Raw genomic sequence first — 19,839 nt, 5'->3', positions numbered from 1 at the left:
TAAGAGATGCAGATGAGCTCTTATGGCAGCGTGGTGGCAGAAGATGCTTGTCTCTATCCAGGTTTCTTTAATCCTTTGTGAGTCTGTGAAGGGTTTTGAGAGTAAGCAATAGAAGCAGTTTCTGCTCTAGCACCAGCATAGGGTCTCCCGCTGTTCATAGCAAATATTATTGTACCACGGCTTCTTGAGCCTCCTTTAACTTACACGCTCTGGCTGCACACTTGTGTGTGAAAACATTAACTTCTGTTTTAGAAATATCCTTTATGCTAAGTTTTAATGCGGGTTCACATTTAAGCTGCTGAAAAACTTGGTCCAAGCAAGTCTAACAGATAAAAATTTGTGTTACATATTGATCTTTTTATGTTTAATGTGTTGCAGAGCAAGTTCACAATGTAACTTGATTAACTATCTCTGCTCTGGAGGAGCTCCAGACTGGAATAGCAGGATTGTTGCAGTTGAAAATTAAAGCTTATTGGCAGAGTTGAGTGTGGGAAGCTTAGGCAGCATTTACCCACATTATTAATGGTTCTCAACAGTTCCTTATTTTGATAAGTATGAAAATCACCCACGGGTTTTTTTTCACAGTTATTAACATCTTGGCTGGCATAATGTCTCAAAGCTTAATTATATTAAAAATGTTTCTAGCCAGCTGTGTATTTGTAATTACATCACTCCCTTAGTTCCTGCTGCTTTTACTCATCCTACATGATACCCGTCTGTTAAAGTCAATGAAATTACCCGCACGAGTGTAGCTAAGCGATTGTCTCGGCATGCATTTGGAAATGTAACCGTATGTGTACAAGAGAGCTGCAGCAGAAAAATACTTTTAGAGTACAACTTGGAAATTTTTTTTTTGTTTTGTTATTCTACGTGCACTATCAGAAGTAAAAGGTTATGTATTCACAACGGAACTGAAGTACAGATAATTTTCAGGATTTTGCATTTGCTTTAGCAGCTATGGGAGGAAAAAAAGCTATAGCTTTGAGAAATATGAAATTGTCTCCTTTTCGTTTGTTTTCCTGTAAATGTGAGACCTTCTGAATGTAATGGAGGTGTAGATTCAATGGTGAGGCTGTGATTCAGAGTTTCAGCAATGCACTGTATATGTCTCGTCATGTCTGGTGTGGGTTGTTCTCAGGATTTTACCTGGGGGGAGGGAAGATCCAAAAAAGAGGGAGGAACTTCAACTTGGATTATGCCACTACAGTTGCAAGGAGCATTTCACTGTGCGTTGCCAAAGGGAAATTGTTGTTGGTTCATTGGTATCGGTGAAAGTTTCACTAAATCTCTAACAACAAAAAAACCCATCCCAATGTATACAGTACTGAATACTAAAAAGTAAATCACCCTTGCCAAGTGTTTGATTTGGCAGTTAGGAAATGGAACAAGCTAGTGTGTTCACGTAGCAAATCATTTTATCCTTTTTCTCCCTTTGATCACTTGACTGAATTTGTATCTTAAGCCTAAGTGAAAATTATTTTTGCGGGTTAAGGCCAAGTATGTAAATGAAATGGCATGTCATGCAGCAGGTGTTTAACATCGTGAGGTCCACCGGTATCTATTGTTTCCTCATCCACTTGTTTAAGTAGAAAAATGTGGCCGTGGGGAGAGCACAGATTTAATTGGGCCATCAGAGATTGACTTCAGTTTTTAAGAAGCAGATGGAAATGGCTTATTTCACCAGGTCATCGGACCGAAAATCTCCCGTAGTGGAAATTAAGTTTAGTAAGTGGGTGGAAACTGTTTCAATTCGGTTTTCGTATCGTAGCAGTACTTGGATGCCGTCCTTTAATCTCTAGGACGTAAGGTAGACACTGAAGTTTATTTTTTTCTCTTTAACAACAAAAGGATGCCATTTCATTTTTTTTTCTTGTTGTTCATTATTGAATTCAACATAAGAAATGCTTGGAGGAAAAAATGCCTAGCACAGGCCAAGAGAATTTGATAGCTGCACAAAAGAATGAGTTTTGAAGTTTTTACATGTGTTCTGCAATCTGCATTTGAGTCATGTCTGCTTCTGCTGTAGGCAGCCCTTGACCTTGCCCTGGACAGCGCTACCCACACTGGGCTGAGGACTGACTGCTGGCATATGCCGGTGTACGTGTGTACACGCTCTCAAGCCAAGAAGCACGCTTTGGCTGTCCTTTAAACTCAAGTAGATGAGGAGGAGCAACAGGATTGTTTAGTGTACTTACAAAAATTTAACAGTTGAAGACTTGTGTGTATCACTACTACAGCTGCTGTAATGGTTGGCTTGGTAGTCGTGGCACCGGGGTACCTCTGTGCTTAACCGTTTATTTTGGGCAAAAATTCCAGGCTGTATTATGGAGTGCCTTGAAACAGTATTTACTATTTCCCCCATACCCGTAGGTCCTCTTTATTTTGACACTCCAAAGTGTGTCCACATCAGAGAAGGGATTTATTTTTTGGTCCACTATAGTTTACTGTGCAGTTTCAAGGTATCTAAAAGAACGTGACAGGGAAAGAGTCTGCATGTGGAGGTCAACTGCGAGGCGCTGAGGTACCTAGCCTGATATTGCCAGGATATCTTAAACTCTGTGTGTATCTCCGTTTATAACCAGCACAGTACATTCACTGTACCCCTATTTACCTGACAAATTTGCCAAAATATACAGCCCAGGGAGGCGACGTTTTGTAGTTTCTGGCAGCCGCAACAGCGAGGGTGAAGTGACAGGGAGCAGGAGAAGCTGTGGCCTTGTTAGATTATTGCCAGGGCCGTTGTAGTTACTTTTGGGCAGCAAGTTTCAGTCACAGAAAGGGAGACATGTTTGTATGGACAGAGTAATGCGTGTGTGGGTGTTCTTGGCCCTGTTTTATAGGGCTTTTGTTGCCACAGCAATAATGCTGAGGAGGGCTGCAAGGACCAGGAACATGCAATAAAGCAACAACTTGTACAGAATGTTTAACTGGAATGGCTTTTTTGGGTGGAGCACCATTTCCAGGAGTGACTGGTAGAGCAGGGTAGTAACATGCCAGTGTAGGAGCTAACCTTTGAAACTGGAACTGGAAATGTTCGTGAAACCTAAGCGTACAGAACTCTAGTGGGATTCGCTCTAAATGCGGCCTGTATTTCTTGATGATTCCTCCCATATATCTGACAAGTGAAAAAAACCCTAGACGGTAATGCCGGTTTTTGAGTCTTTATTAGATACCTATGTAGAAAATAAATCCTTTATGTAAGACCTTCATAGGTGATGTAGCTGCAATATCAGTGGAGGGGTTTATAAATGAGAGTTGTTCTTCCAACTCATCTCTTTTTCACAGCCTAGGCAATTTAAAAGATGTTCTGGAAAATGGGTGCCACCAGGAGCAGGGAGGGGTTCCCGGAACTGAATAGCAGAAAAGAGTTTCTCAAGAAGCGATCGATACAGTGAAGGGTGGTGGGTGCGTAATATGTATTTGGTTTGAGCAAGCGATAACTGTAGATAGCGAATGCAGGGAAACCAGGGAAACGGTATGCTGAATACTATTAAGGCGGAGCATGGACCGGATTGATGTAGCGCTTCTGGATAGACCCAGTGTATTGAAAAGAAAGAATCAGTTGAGCGAAAACCAGGGAAACGCATCCTGTCCTGAGCAGCTACAGGACTAACGACTACAAAGTAATCGGACGAGTTGACAACTTTCTTGGAACTTGCTCATGTAGTTTAAGAGGTTTACCTCGATAATCTTAGAATTCAGTTTCTTAATGGAAGTGGTGGCCCTGCAGTTCTATCCTAGCTGCAGTTTGTGGGAATCCCGGGCTTTGTGACAGCAGTCGCTTCTGACGGTTGTTTGCTGCCGCTTTGCGTTCGTTGTGTTACCTTCCAGGCTGTAGGCTTCTCTTCAGATTATTGAATCCTTTCCAAATTATCTCTCTGTGCAGCTTTTCCAAACAGTGGTCATGAAAATAGGAAGTGCATGTACCAGCTGCTTTTGCTATAGCTTTTGTTAGTTAATTTCTCAGTTGATTTTGAAGACCTGGCATTAATTTTGCAATTAATACAAGTCCAGTCTGTGTAATCTTGTCACCGTGTTGCTGGTCTGAAAAGATCAGGGGAAGCATTGCCTGTTGTTATGCTCTGCTAGCGCAAGAACTAAGTAAGAATGTTAGCATTAGGCTGTGACTGCCAGAAGGCCAGACAGACTGCTTGCTAACTGGTGGCAGTAAGCTGCTGGATAGCCAAGTCTAGGTACTCCTCTGCACAAGAGCGCGTCTCGCAGGGGTCTAAGTAACTAATCTTTGCTATCTTGCATTTCTGCTGCCACTGCTGCTTATCACAAGGCTACAGCACTATTCCATCCACCTGTCTGTGCTAATTAGTTGAATGCAAAGAAGCTGTTGTGTGTAATTTTATGCTGGATTTTTTTTGCCCGAGATGCCGCTGTTGATGGGCTTTTAGAGGTGCTGCAGGAGGAGAGATGTATGCACTATTAGAATTACAGTACTGGGCCATAATTCCTTGGTTTTCCGTTATATGACTGTTAAAATAGCTGCAGTAAGAGAAACAGGGATAACATGGAAAAGAAGGAACTATGAGAAATGGAGTAGACGCTTGCTGGTGGGCATGCCACGGTGCGTGGCGAGAAGAATCCCAGAACGTGTGGGGCAGAACTTGGGATGATAACTACTGCGATCGCTGAGCTCCTGATTGGCACTTATGCAGTGCTGCAGGGATGCAGCGATCCTAGAGCAGCTTTACAGGGCCTAATAATGCTGTGTGGAAACAGTGCTTCGGCAGGAATTACTCTGCATCACTTAATGCAGATGCACAAGACCCAGAACTGCCTTCAGGTTGAGACTTGCCCTTGGTTTGTGTGATTAACCCTGTTAGGTGTCTGATGTCCTTAGCTTTAAAGCAACCTAGGAATGAAGGGCTGTTTCCAAAGCAGTGGATCCTGTTTTTCAAGGAAACAATCTACTTTTCATTTCTTCTGAAGAATCAAAGGAAGATTTTAAGGTTCTACAGAAGCTGCAAATTAGCAGCTCCTCCCCCAAAGGCACCTAATTTGCATACCAGTCTTTTTGCATATTGGCAGAGAAATGCCCGGGAGTACAGCGTGCATCTCGAGAAAGTAGGGTTGAAGCTAGGGACAAGGTTATGCTGCTGCTGAGGAGCAGAACCAAGACCTTCTGAAGGAACCGACAGCGCAGCCCTTCACTTGCCGACGTGAGATCGGTCCTGCTGAAGCACTGTCTTTGAACTGTGTACTGGGCTATGTACATTTTTGAGGGCCGAGTTGTTTTTTCCCTCTTTGGTCGCTGGCATTCATCTTGGAAAATTGCATTCACCGTATTATCTGTCTTTACTCTTCCAGGTGGAAATTTATCAGATGGTAGTTTCCCCACCGTGGACGCCTGTTGTACGTTTGAAAATCTGGATCAGCCATTGTGAATAAGCTGTCCAGGTGGTTTTATGCTAGCTGATACAAAATACGTCTTCTGCCACACTGACCCGCAGGGATTTCCATTAATGATAGAGTATGGGTAGAGAAATTCCCCAACGACTTGTGAAAACAGTGTACCGTGTGTTTACTGCTGAGTAGGGTTACTAACACTAGCGGCAATGAATGTTGTACATGATATTCATTAGAAGGCTTTCTTTAGGTGAGGCATGGTCTGGTTGCGGATTGTACCTCTTTGTAAGTGAGATAGGAGTAGTTTGAATAATACCACAAAAAGAGGTACGTAACATTGCCATGGAAAGAAACCTATTTCAATTTAAAATGCTTAAAATATTTTCTGTGTTAATTACTGTGTTTATTTCAGATGTGGGTACGTTTCAATAATTATGACATTAATCTGGGAATTCTTAGTAACTGTATTAACCATAAACGCCAATCTCAAATGGTAGGTAGTTCAAAATAGTATAACTAGTAAAAAGACAAATTATTTGTGTTTGAGAATATTAAGAATGGCTGTCATAGGAGATCCTAATTCATTTGTTACAATTTACATGTAAAAAGAACCTGCGTGGCAAAATGTTTACCTTTCCAAATAGTTTAACAGTATATCTGGTGATACAAGTCAACTAAGTAATTAAAACCCTCCCAGTTGTAATTACCATCTGTCCTCAGTGAGGCTTAATCTTCTGTTCTTCAGTCTAGGGAGATATTTGCCGTTAACTTCTGCGAATGCTCTTGTGAGGTCCCTGCCTTGGGGAGTTCAGACAATGGTTTTTTATTTCATTTACCCCCTCTTAAAACCTAATAAATGTTCTGTCAAAAAAACCCCAATATCCAGCTTTTCAAATCTGCTTTTAATATTTCTTTTGGTGAGACCTTCTTATTTTCAACAGTGAAGCCCCACATTAGTTCAAGATGAATACGCTTAAAGCAGAGGCAAGTTGTCTTGCTTGTTCCAAAATCAAGGTGCCTAGTTTTCCATCCATCCACCTCTTCTTATATCCAGGCATAGATGCTGCTCAGTAGTGACTGCAGGGGAAATGTATGTGCTTGTGTCAGAATCACGCTTGCTCAGTTTTCTGCTGTGTACTTGTTAAAAACATTGCTTTTACAAGTGGGGTGTGAGTTTCCAAGAAGTTATTTCTACGCAAGCAAAAAAACCCCAAACTGACAAACAAAAAACCTCTCACGGTGGCACTTGAGAAAAAAACCTGTGTGGTAATCAGGTTAGTAATATGCCATTTGGACTAACCATTATTAGCAAATAACTGCTCATTACAGTTTGTCATGCGATGAATTCCCAGCCAGTTACATGTAATTCCTTTGTAAGTAACCTGCAATTCCAGTTGATTGCATTTCACACGGTAGATAAAAATATCAGGTCAGGATTTATTGCTACGTTACATTAACCCCTCGTACAAAGAGGTTAACTTGACAGGTGTTAAATGCTTAAAAAAAAAAAAATCCTCACGTATTCACCACTTGACACAAGCATTCAAGGTGTATACTGACTTTGGATAGTGTGGCGTGGCTCATGGTCGGAGCTATTTCAGCTGTAAGAGTTTCCTTTCTGTCTGAGACTTTGGCGAGTTCTGCACCTTGGGATCCTAGTTCAATATGGCCACTCTAGTAACACCGGTTAAAAAAAAAAAAAATCTCCTCTGGAGGAGCTGAGTGTTTATGGCTGAAGTTGCAGTGGGAAATTTGCCGCTAGAATCTGTTTTTCTTCAGAGACAACTCTCGCTTGAGGACACCAAATAAACCAGGGAACTCTGCTTTCTCCCTCTGTGGTTGGAAATTCCCTTTTGTGATCGTAGAAGGTCTCTCAGAAGGCGCAAGCCAGAGCAGGGGAAAGAGGGTGGATAGGTGCCTTAACTGCTGCTGGCGCTCTGCGGTCGATTTTGATAGTTACAGCAGACTCCTGCTCTGCATGCCGCTTCTCAGGAACGCACACAGTTTTGGGCGGGGGGGGGGGGTCGTCATATCTTTACCTACAGCATGAGAACGCCAGCTTCCACAGCTCTCTTGGTTGTTGCCAGTGCATTATCACAGTTGGCAGATGGAGTTGATGCAAGTCTGTTCTTCCCTCCTGGGGTCGCCCTGCTCTCTTGTCGCCTAGACGACCCTGGGCCAGCTGGCCAGCTGGATCAAACAGTCAAAAATTGCCCCTTAACAAAAAAAAAAAAAAAAGGCGGGATAAACTTTCCATCTGTCTGACCACAGGCTGCATGAGTGTCTGTTGCTCCCATGAGGGAAGGGCAGCGTGCTGCAAGTAGATCAGCTCGAACAGGTTGTTGAAAGCGTGCCCCAGAACTAGCCCCTGGGTAATAATATTCAGTTGAAGAAAACTGTCTCGCAGCCCCAGGCCTGACTCTGTTCTGTCACTACCGTGGCTGTAGTAAGACTTCTGCCTTAACTTTTCCCGTGTTCCCCAGTACTTCACAAGGCACGGTTCTTTATGCTCATTGCCAGTTAGGCATATGTGGGCAATTGAAGGGAAAAAAGTTTTTTTGAAACATTCTTAGTCAATACCTTTTTCTCTTTTCTCTTAGAAGTGAAGAAGAAGGCTGGCTTTATCACTCCAGTGCCGGGAGGGGTAGGACCTATGACTGTTGCAATGCTTCTGAAGAACACACTCATAGTTGCTAAAAAGCTCATTTACTAGAGCAAGCGAGCTACCTTGGAAGAAGAATCCCAGTTGTTCTATTTATTGATACACAAAACATTTATTTTTTACTACAAAGATATTTATTTCTACATTGTATTTATTTTTTCATGTAAAGTACACGAAACCTGATGGTTTACAAAATGTTGAAATACTTTGTGTTACCTCCTGCTGACTTACTGTGAGCAAAATGAATTGGAGAATGCAGCCTATGCAGATACTTGGTGGTGGTCAGCTGTGTGTGTGAAAACGAAGAATGAAGCATGAATATGCCTGTGTATCCGGGAATGGGGTGCAATTACCAAGACCTTTTGAGCACTTGGGACCCTCAATTTTGATAAAACAGTATAAAAAACTAAGTTTCAACATGCTAGATAACTTCTAAAAATATGTTTTGGGTTCTGAGGTCATGAAGCACTCTGGGTGTAGGGTTTTTTGGGGGTGTTTTGTGTTGCGGGGTTTTTATTTTTTTAAACACTTGGAGATAGCAGCAGCAATCTTGAATCTGAAAAGAGTGAAAGACTGATGTTTTTGTTTCAGCTGACAGGCAGTACTGTTGACAAGAATGCAAATGTTAAGTACATGTTTTAAAATAGTCAAGTGAAGTTGAATGCTGATGATATTCTGACCTTAAACACATGCAAGAGGTATGCACGAGTAAATAGCTAGAATTGAGGCCAGAATTATTTTCTTTCCATGTATGGATTTGTTTGGCAAAATGTTTTGGTGCATAATATCCTCATCCCACAAAACCGCCTGAATAGATGACTGGGGTGGATCAGATTTAATTAGATAGAATGTAGTTAAAACTAGTATGTGTGTTTATTATTTATGGGGCGTGGGGGGAGAGGAAAAGAAAAGCAATGGTTTATCCCTGATTAAATATTTGTGTTGGAATTTTAACCCATTTAATTATTTTCTTATTTTATGAAACTGCATGAAGGGTGTTTCTTTTAGCATGTGATGTAAGGCTCAGCCCTGTGACTGCTTGGCTGCAATGTTTTGCTGCTTAGAGAGGACTATATCGGATAATAAGATCAGTAGGTTTCTGTTCCCAAAAATTTTAGTTCCAAGATGGATCTAGAATAGCCTCATGGAATCTAAAGTTGGAGTGGAGTTACCGCTAAGATGCCAGTTGAACTGAGTGTGTGCACTGTTGACATGAAGAGCTTACCCCAGTTCTCAGTGAAGACAGCGGGAGCCAGTTTGGACTTTTATCTCTGCGTTTTTATCTCAGTTGGGATAATTCCCATTTATTTTCATCAAGAGCCTTGGGTGTTTGCCAGTACACTATGGATAACTTGAAAGGGAAAGAAAACGAAATTGTGGCTAAATACTACTGCCATTAAACAAAAAAACGCGCTTACTGTAATAAAAGAAACAAGATGGAGCATCACTTCTGTGCTGATTGTACTTGTGCTGGACTTCTTGAGAGTTTTGTTTAATGCAGTGGTTACAAAAGAGCTTGATAGAATCATTACTAAATATATAGTGCCAATAGCGCAGACGCTTGCTTATCTGTATAGATATAAGTGGTAGTATAAACGTTAGGAGGATCAAGGCCTCTGTGGCAATAATACTTAGACTGATCAACCCATCACTGACTAAGATGGCATAAAACTTGTTCGCTATTAGGTTAGTCTTAGTGAAAAATTTTAATATACTTTTGGGGGTGGTTGTAGTTTTTCTTTTTTTATGGAGCAGAGATCTCTTGCATGTTCTGTCAGACTTATTTTCATCTGTTCACATTGCTGTTCTAGATTAATGTTTGTTTTCTTTGATTTAGCTATAATCACCTCTGCACTTTATTGGCAGAACAACAATTCGTGGCATTTTGTATACGTCACTCGAGTGACTCTGCCTCTTTCATGTCCTGCAAACAGTTAATGGTGCATCCTAAGCTTTTTCTCGATTCGCCTGTGGTGGATGGGTTAGCGTTACACAAAAACCAGCGAGACTGAGGGTTCACTCAACGGCATGCTATTTTCAGAGCTGCCAGACGCATCTGTGAGAGTATTCTCTGCTGGGAGAAATCCAGAAGGAGCATCCAGAGGGAAGGGCCTATTAACCAATCCAAAAAGCACGCTCCTGTGCCAGACCCGCTCAAGTCCGGTCCAAGCACGAACGCCCTGTGGCGGACAGAGGCACGGCCTTATCCACTGAAGCCTTCTCACAGGTCTACCGCGCCCAGCTGTGTTGCCTCATGACGAAGCCAGCCCTCGGGTTCAAGCCGGATTAAGCTCCCATTGTGTAGATGTGTGTTGAAAGCAAGGCTCGTGAGACTTAGCCCTGCTCAGGACTGATAGCAGAGGTTATCCAGGTCGGCATAAACACTCCTCTGTCGATCCGGGGAGTGCGCAAGCTGCCCTCGATCAGTGTGCAGGCATGCAGCAATTCAGGATGGTGAAGGAAGGGAAAAGCCTCCTGGAATGCGGTCCGTGAGCAGGAGAATACATAATGAAAATGTGCATAACTAGCTTGTGTTTTTCCCTGAACATGTGAAGTGGTTAGATTTAATCCTACAGATCACTGAGGAGAGTGCAGCGTAGAGGGAGAACTTGAGCTGTCCAGAGTTGTTAGAGCGTTTATTAGAAAATACTTGGTTTTAAAATATACAAATTGTGAAATGTTCTTGTTCCTTGGAGCTCACAGTTGAGAAGGGGAAAGTTGTTGCTGGGGTACAGTATGTAGCTCTCCTTTGGTGAGAGTCGGGTTGTTGATGTGTGTGTGCGTTATCGAACTGGGCCTTTCTGATGATCTGCTCTAGTTAGTCCGGCTACCTCAGTACCCTTCAGAGAGACCAGTCCTACTTGTTCCAAGCTGCCGGTGACCAAGGAGGTTGGACAGCGTTTCAGGCTGCGGAGAGTGGTTTAGTGTAAGAAATGTCTATGACAGGTATGTCTTAGAGACCTGCAAACACTTCATGTTAAAAATATCGGATTGCTTGCAGGATGAATACCCGCTTGCTTGAAACGATAGAGCTGGGCTTTTATGGCGGTGCAGTGGCAGGACTAATGAAGGGGTGGCCTAATACGGGAGGCAGCAACTTACCTGCTCTTTCAGTCTGTGTTTGCCCGGTGCCTGTGCTTTGCCAGCTTTTGACTTCTGCCCCGCACAAGCACACGTAGCACCAGCCAGCGATCCCAGACCTCGCCCAGGGCTGCTGGCCTGCCTCGCTTCACTGTTGTGCACAGGGGAGGCTGAATGAGGAGTGATTAGCATGCCCCGCACCAGGGCCTGTGATCAAAGGCCTCTTGCTGGCAGTCACTGATGGAGGACATCGTCCGTTATCTCCGTGTCTGATCACTTCCTAATCTACAGCGCTAGCTGTTCTTGCAGTTCCTCTTCTGGATGGCAGGGAACTGAGGTACGGGGGGGACCAAGGAAGGAACACGAGCAAAGCAGGGGCTGGTCCCTGGACCCTGAACTCCAGGGTAGCATCCTGAATGCTGACTGTCCTCCCGGAAGCAGCACAAGACCTACATTGCGAAGGGGAAGAAAGATCACGTTTTTCACAACACGTCACTTTTCATTTTGCTCACCTCTGTGTTGCTGTATTTCGTTGATCTGCTCTGGCAGATACCAGGTCTGTCTCTAAAACTGTATCTTTGCATGCACAATTATGCCCACAGGTAATAGGAAACCAGGGTTTCAAAAGAAAACCTGATCCCATTGCTAGATAATAGCAGTTTCCTAAATAAATGTGTGGTTGCCCCGGGGGTTGAGGTTGTTGCCAGATGCACCTTTTTTTGATTGGCGAGAACAGCAGATGACGCTTCATGGCATATAAGTGCAAGAGAAAACACGGGAGCACAGATAAGCAGAGCAAGCGAGCCATCTGGAAAGAAGAGTTGAGAAGGAGTTAAAGCAGCTGCATGCCATGGCATTTGGAATGCTAATCTATATTTTGCTGAAAGGTAGGTTTGGAGGAGGCTTTTCCATGTCGTAAGATACGAGGCTTTGTTGAACAATAGTTAGCTCTTTCTGAAATAAGCAGTAGGGGTGGGAAGCATGCAAAGACCTTACGTAGCAGAATTACTTTAGCAGCTTAAACCTGGATGAAATTTTAACTGATAGGGTGTAAGTTAGACTCTCGGAGAAGAAGCTCCTTAGACCGGTAAATAGGTGTAACACTGCAGTGTATTGCAGGTATCTGCGTCCTAAATTGTGTAAGATGATAGAATGGAGAACAGAATGGATATGTATTTTCAAAAGTTGCAAACACTAGTTTGTTTCTCCACAGTCATCTTCATGCTGTGGCAAAAGGAAGTTTGAGGCAGGAATGTTTTAAATGAATTGTTGTTCTATTGCTGCATCGTATCAGAATTGTATTAAGTGGGTACCTGTGTTCGGGCTGAAATGAACCTTCCATAGATATACTGAGTTTTTCTGTTACAGTAAGCATCTATTTGCATTACACAGCAATGGGGGCACTGAGTGAAGAGTCAGCTATTACTATTTCATCCCTCAGCACAGACTTATGGACTAATTGGACAAAAAACAACGCTGAAGGTATTTATTCTATGTTCTGTTTGTCTCTATTAATTTGTCATTAAAAAAAAACCCAACCAAACAAACAACTCACAAAAAAAACCCCTACAAAACAAAAAGCCCCCAACAAAATCTATTAGAATGATAGCTGCTATAATGCTCTTGTTGCTTGGATGCTGTTGAATTTTGTGTGTATTTTATTTGTGAGATGAGCTGCTTTCTTCGTGGAGCCTTAAAATCCTCTCTGAAGTAATAGCTGCCACTCAACTGGGGTGGGCTCAGTGTTGGCCAGCTAAAGGCTCATTTACCCAAAGTCATTTGTGAGTCGAAGAAGACATTTTAAGGCTCATGGCGACAGGCGTCTGTGTTTCTGATGGCCATTTCTGTTACTTTCAACTAGCGCTTGGTTTCTAGCTGTCTGCAGCGTGAATCTCTACGCACACAAGCAGAATGCAGTAAGCCTAACTGCAAGTGACGCCTCATTACTGTTACTCAGTAGTGTCTTTGTTGCAGTTTTGCTTTCGGCTATCGCAGCTTCCACAGCCCTCTTCAGAGTGCTAGCTCTCTCTTTTCTTTCTTTTTCTTTTCTGACTGAAATGTGAACTCAAGCTATTTACCTGCCAACATCTGAGACCAGACCGCTGTGTTTATCCTGCAAGCTGCATTCTTGATGTTACTTCAGGTGCTAGTGATGTCATTACTTTGGGAGAACTGTGCGATCTGGAACTGAGGTTTTGGCAGGTCAGTAAAGGAGGAAAGGATTTTAACTGTGATACTTATTAATGTCTTTGTACTTGAAAAAGAACATAAACATGCATACAAATCATCTTCTGTTCATTCTAAGTCATCACAGGATGTCTTACAAGTGTTTTTTTTTTAGTAGATCCGTAACCTTTTTATTTTTCTCGTAACAAGTCTAACTGTTGGGTTTTTTTGGTCTAATTTGTCATGGTGGTACAGTACTATATATATTCATCCATACATATACTATATGTGTGGAGTTTGTATATATGTATGTAAAATATATATTAATGTATTTGTATACACATATATGTACGTGAAGTCAAGAAGATGTTGATTTTTGACTGCAGCACTTTGACTTATCAGCGCAGCTCTGTGGTCTGGTTTAGCGGATTTGTCTGTGACATGATTCTTCCAGAGTTACGTGCAGCAAACAGGAGTAAAATGAAGTAGAAATAGCTTTATACTAGCTGTGGCTGTGCAAGTCAAGTAGATAGCGCTTGTAGCTGAGAGTGTGTTCCCTTCAAAGGTGGAAGCAAATTCACAAACACACAAGCGCTCGTTTTCACGGGTAGGGAGAAGTATATTTCGGTGGTGGACCTTTTGCAAAGCCACTGAAAAGCTTTTCCAGAAAGAAGATTGAGAAGAAATGCTTGAAGCGTCACCAGAGAAACTGCCCGAAGTTTTCTTGTAGCTCCCTATTCCTGTACAGGTGGAGTTCACAGTGAGGTTTATAACCAAGGCTCAGTAATACCGGATCCTAAGAAAATGAAGTCCTGGTGAAGTATCACTGCAGGAGCTGGCAGCTTCTTGTGAGATTGCAAATCCTCTGGGGACCGAGGTGCAGTTTGTGGAAAACGATTCATTTCTGCTCATTCCATTTGCCTCCTATTTACAGTATCATGTCCTGCTTCCTCATTTTATGTTACATAGGCTTTTACCTGTCACCAGTGCTGGGGCGAGGAAACGTTAGGCTCGCTGTTCAGCCAGGATGGAAAACGTAATGGACAAGATGCCTGTCTGGGAGATGACACGGCAAGGATGAAGAACTTCTGACGCTGTTTGGGCTGAAGAGGAGCCCAAATGGGCAAAATGGGCAGCTAGGAGGAGGGAAGAACTTGCTTTCACTGGGGAAAAAAATGAGATCCCTTCATTGCTGTGAGCTGCTGCTTCCTCCCCGATGCACCGTGTTTGAAGGCTGAGCTGTCGTGGTCGTAGTGGCTGACTCGTTTTGTTGCCGGTCTGTCAGTTTTGGCATGCCCAGGCTTCCAAGTACCTGTACTTTTGATTTCGTGTTAGATCTTGCCAAGTGTATCTGCTGGAATGACTCAGTTGCAGGCAACTGTCAAGTGCTTACACAGCATGCTTTTCTTCCTTCACGTGACATGAAAGGGCGCATAGATGTGTTTATTCAACAGCTTATTTAGTATCTAGGTGGATAATATGATATGAATTAGCATAATGCTCAGGGATGGGTTAGAAGAGCATTCTTTTTGTTTTCAGGACTCATCATTCTTTCAGATGTCGTTTGTACTTTTGCAACGTCACGGTAATTAGCATTTGGAATTTTTGTGCATACATTTAAGATTCGATCTTGCAGCCCACAATGGACAAAGCTCTTGCTCCTGACGACGAGGGAGGAACGTATTGTTCGTTGGTCACCTGCGCAGCGAGATGTTTGTCTCAAACGCTTTCTAGGCAGGCTTCTGCTCTAGGCTGACCTTTTTTTCTAATGACAGTGCTAACTTTCATGGCACTCGGGGGAAGAGGTTTCACGTACCTGCACGAAGCGAGGTGTCTCCCAGACGTTGGTAGATGGAAGGCCGCCACCTCTCGGCAGCGGTGGCGTCAATGAGGAGAGATGTTCTGGCTGCATGAATCCATCTGGTGGAAGTTTGCGTAGAAGTGGCTGGGGATTTCATGCCTCTGGCGTGCAGATTTGTACCTTCCTCGCTTCTATTTTTTCTGCGCGTGGGAGAGGTGTGAGCGAAATATTAAACCGGTGCAGTAGACATCTTCTCAGGGCCCGCTAGCTCTAGAGTAGAGCTTTGGCGGCAGAAAACACACATGCAAGGGTCCTGTTGAGTGGTTATGTTTAGCGGTTTCGTTGTGCCCCGCTCTGTGCTGAAACGGTGATTCAAAACAGTTGGTGCTTAAGTGCTCAAGGAGACGCACGGGGGAAGCGTGAGCGTGTCGTTGCAAATTTTCTGAAACCCTTCCCTGCAGAGGTTCGATAGCTGGTCTGCAGGTCTGTTAAGCCTAAGAGAAAACGGGCTTTTGCAGGTCTCCTGCATCCTGGATCTCCTTGGCACGGCTGAGCCCTGCAGCTGTGGTGACCGTGTGCTTTGTTTTCCATTGTGCTTTCCCCACCAGAGAGCATCGTACTGTCCTCCTGTGCAGAAAACGGTATCATCCATCTCTTGTCATAAAACCTGTCTTTTTTTCCTGAAATCTGTCCTTTCTGAAGTTTTTCTTCTTTTCCTGAAATCTGTTCCCTCCAAGGCCTGGTCCTGTGCTGGCTGTGCTCTCTGCCCGCAAGCCTGTCCCCGGAGCTTGTCGGCAGCGTTCCCGGAGCCAGCCAGAAAAGAGCCAGAGCTTGATATGAGAGCTCGTGTGCGGCCATCTTCTTTCCTTGCAGAGTGTGCATTTCAAGGCTATGGGTCGGTCTGCCCTACGCAGGGCTTTCTATAGCAGAGATGCCTCTCTGGTTTCCGTATATGGGGACTACCTAGCCGTGGTGGCCCAGAACTCGCTGCTAAGTGATGCTGCACGCAAATCTGGTCTCTGAGCCGGTTCAGGTACTTCCCTGCTGCATCACAGCACGCGATAGAGATAGGGCCTTGGTCTCGGCATATCCTTCGATGTCTGTGTATCGTCGCTTGATTGCTAGGCCAAAACTGTGGATTTGGTTTATAGTTGCTATCTTTAGGTCTGCCGTCTTCACAGTGTGAAGAGAAACTTGTGATTTTTCCATTCAACAATGGAAAAGGTGCCTTTTTCTCAGCCCGAAGAAGTTTGTTATAAAGCAAGAGATTTTTTTTCAACCTCTGTAGCTTTTCCCAAGAAAGGGTAGTAAACCAACATGTTCTTATTCAAGCAGGCTGAAATTGTTATCTTTAAGTCTCTTGAGAAGCTGGAAGTCCCATTACCCTGTCGGGTTTTAGAGGGCACTGTTTTCAAAGTAGTCATGCTGGATCTGAGTTACATTGATAGCATCATGCCTCTTAGGTGTGCAAACCACATGATTCACAACTGAAGTTGTGAATCGCTCCGAAGTGCGGGCATAGAGTACAGCAGCTGTTTACCATGGCTTGTCATCTCTGTGGTGAAGCTGTGTAAAGGACGAAGAAAAAAATTGTTTAGTTGAGCGCGTGGGGTGGATTCCTGCCATTAAATGGCTCAAACTGGAATTTGATTGGAAATTTAGGGGATTGGTGGTGTTACTCTTGAAAAATTGTCGTGGCATCTCGAGTTGCCTGGAGTAGGGCTAGAGGCTTACATCTATGACAGTGGCTCCATCACTGTAATATCTCCAGACCTTGATTCAGCACTTAGTCAGAAAGAAAGATTTCTGCTTGTTCTACCTTTGTTTAGTCACTCTGAGCAAACCTTGTCACCTTCCTGCATCATTTTTTTTTTTTCTTGTGGTCATAACTGAAAGCTGGTGTTTACGTACACTTGGTTAGGAAATCGCCCTCAGCCATCACTGAAACAGTCCCCTGAAATAGTAAGACAGTGCTTGGACACCCCACCCCACCAGTGATTCCTGTAAGTGGGTAGAGAGACCAGTTTAAACAGGTACTTGTTTTGATGGTGAAACTTGTGAGCTTTCTTTTTGCTTGCCGCACCGCTGTTCCTGCGGCTTCATGCCGGCCTCTGCACTCCTTCCATGCAGGAGGGTGCCTCGCTCCTGGGCTCAGGTGCTCATCTATTGGGATGTGACACTGATAAGAGATGCCAAAAAACAGCTGGGACTAAGGTAGTCATTTTCCGTGCTTGCCAAGCAGAATCGCGCTTCCTGACCTGGGTGCACGTACTTCTGCGCAAGTTCAGAAACTCGGTAGTCGTGGACTGTGTTTTTGCATGGGAAGACCATCTGGGCAGTCCTGGGTGCTTAAAAGCGTAACTGGACGCTCTGCTAATGTTAGACCATGGAGAATGGATAGAGGGAGCAACCCCACTATTCATTGCTCACTCATAGCTGCAGAGCTGGCGGGCAGGAGTGTTAGAAATGCAATAGTTTGTCTTGTGATAGGGAGAAGAAAAAAGGAATAAATAACGAATAATTTGAATTCATATTCGGAAGCATACTGAGAATAATTCAGTGCTCTCATTGTGTCCTAAGCCCCTGATATTCCTGGGGTGTTTTTTCTGATTGGATTGTGGGTTGGATAGTGCTGATGTTAGCCTGCATGTATATCCCATAATAATAGTTTTTATACGCGCTTCTCAAGAGCAAGTAATTTATTTACAGTTTGCTTTTTTTCTGAAGCTGTGCTGGGATGTCTTAGAAGCTTGTCCTGCTTAGCTGAGTTTGAATCTGCTCACAAGACATATCACGGTATACCTATGTATAGGTATCTTCTGCAGACAATGTCTGTCCAATGTGAGTTGTGAAAATATATTCAAATTATTATTTTTTTTCATAAATATAACATAACTGTTTCCCCTTTCACAGCAGACTACACAGAGCAGCCGAAGCTCTTGAAGCTTATGCAGACCTGTCTTGAAGAACACCACAGCTATTGTATCAATGGGCTCTGTGCTTTCCACAGCGAACTGAGGAAACCCATATGCAAGTAAAGAATACTGCTTATAAGTATCCTTCTCAGAAAATAACAACAGTAGCATTGTTTCTTTGTGTGCTACGCGTTACTAATGTAATGTGACTAATATTCAGCAGAGCGCAACTTTCAAGTGCCAGTCAAGTATTTACAGGCTTAAAATTTGGCACAGGCTTGAGCGCTGTGGTGGCACGGAACCATCAACAAGGCGGTAGTGCTGTGCTAGTGTAATACTAAGAGAGGGAGAGGGAAAATCACAGCTTAGTAGGTCACTGCCGTGGCGGCATCTCAAATCACAACTAGTGCTAAAGTAAGTAGTAGAGGAATAAGTAGATGTTCACAGTGGGCACAATGAGGGGGCAGGATCTTCTAAGACATCAACTGCAATTCCCTTATTCTGCAACTGCTTACACACCTATGTGGTGTCTGTGGTGTCGCCCAAATTTTCTAGGGTCTATACTGGGCAGCTTTGGCCTTTGGAGACGTTATAGCAGCTAAGGATCAGCGGTGCGCAGAGTGCTCTTTGACCACACCCTCTGTGATGAGGGTGTATTTAGACTGTGTTTGCTGCTGTCACTGCAGTACTTGAGCTGGCTTTAAACTAGATAGACTGGGGCAACTGGTAGTCTTGGTGGAGTGAAGAGGTTCTGACTGAGCACCAGATTGAGCCCATCCTCATTTAGACTTGTTTTAAATCGGTTAAAACTGATGAAAACTAGCATGTGTTTGTGAAATACAAAGCATAAGACGTTCTGAATCACTTTTGCATGGTGTATATTTATTTTGTAGGTGCCTTGCAGGCTATAATGGAGAGAGGTGTGAACATTTAACACTAAATTCATATGCCCATAATTCTTATGAACGCTACATTGCTGTGGGAATTGGTATAGGAATACTGACAAGTGGGATACTTGCTATCATCTACTGCTACGTAAGAAAGAGGTACGGGAGATATGTAACTTGCTGGGAACATTCATGTGAATCTGTAATTCAGGAAGAATGGGCAGGAGGAAACAGTGTGCAGAGTTTTGAGGGCCCTGGGAGCGTGTTCTTGCATGTTACTGATCTGCGGTGTGATCTTAAGGGAGCTGACACTCTATACCTCTGCTTTCCGCTCTGCCAGTCGGGTAAATGGTGCGATTGTCTGAAACGTGGGTTTCATTGGGTCTGCCCAGATGAGTTAGGCCATTAGACTTAGGGTCTGTTCAAACTGTGGTGATATTAGATTTGTCTGATTAAAATCACATGATGTTGTCCATTTTAGATGCAGGAAATTGAAATCACCCTATAAAGTCTGCATGGGCGAGACGGCGTTGTGAAGATCTGGCGTTGAGACGCTTACCAATTTGCCGGTAAACAAGAGGAAATTCTGCTGGGAAGCCCACCCCTCGCCGTCTGGCAGGTACCCCAGCCTCGCCGATGAGACGAAATAAAGGGAATGACAGAGCGAGTACATAAAAGGAACTTGTGCAGAACTGACAGGCTCCACGCGCTTTTGAAGAAAGACTTCCTTTTATTAGTAAAGGTTGCTAGATGGGCAGGTCTGAACAGCTAAGGCCACTTGCAGCCCTCTCGACGCTCTCATGTGGTTGGTGTTTGCTGAGCGGAGGACTGGTTGGTTTTAGCTGTTTGCAGTCGTTTCAAGACCTAGTACAGTGTTCTGCTTTGGTCTTTTCTGTCTCCACCACCCCTCCACCCCACCCCACTACCCCACCCCCCTACCCCTGCCTTCTGGAGGAAAAGCACAACTCG

General features: G+C 43.7%; 2 protein-coding genes across 2 annotated transcripts in view; both read left to right on the top strand.

The window, feature by feature from the left end:
* Positions 1-8,071, top strand: part of MTHFD2L (methylenetetrahydrofolate dehydrogenase (NADP+ dependent) 2 like) — a gene marked incomplete at its 3' end in the record, with an annotated part of 38,742 nt that extends 30,671 nt beyond the window's left edge. The window contains exon 8 of the mRNA XM_081998674.1: positions 7,959-8,071. Within this exon, the coding sequence (XP_081854800.1) occupies positions 7,959-8,071 (113 nt within the window). The remainder of the gene's footprint in view (positions 1-7,958) is intronic.
* A 3,880-nt stretch (positions 8,072-11,951) lies between these two features.
* Positions 11,952-19,406, top strand: EPGN (epithelial mitogen; the record flags this gene model as incomplete). The annotated part of the gene is made up of 5 exons (XM_081999189.1): positions 11,952-11,988; positions 12,494-12,583; positions 17,982-18,102; positions 18,877-19,029; positions 19,352-19,406. The coding sequence occupies 5 exons, from the start codon at positions 11,952-11,954 to the stop codon at positions 19,404-19,406; spliced, it is 456 nt and encodes a 151-aa protein (XP_081855315.1).
* Between the last annotated feature and the right edge of the window lie 433 nt (positions 19,407-19,839).

The sequence above is a fragment of the Phaethon aethereus genome (assembly GCF_964289735.1).
Source record: "Phaethon aethereus genome assembly, chromosome: 4".
NCBI classification, from domain to species: domain Eukaryota; kingdom Metazoa; phylum Chordata; class Aves; order Phaethontiformes; family Phaethontidae; genus Phaethon; species Phaethon aethereus.
The sequence above is the reverse complement of the archived record's forward strand: the minus strand, read 5'-3'. Positions and strand labels throughout refer to the sequence as shown.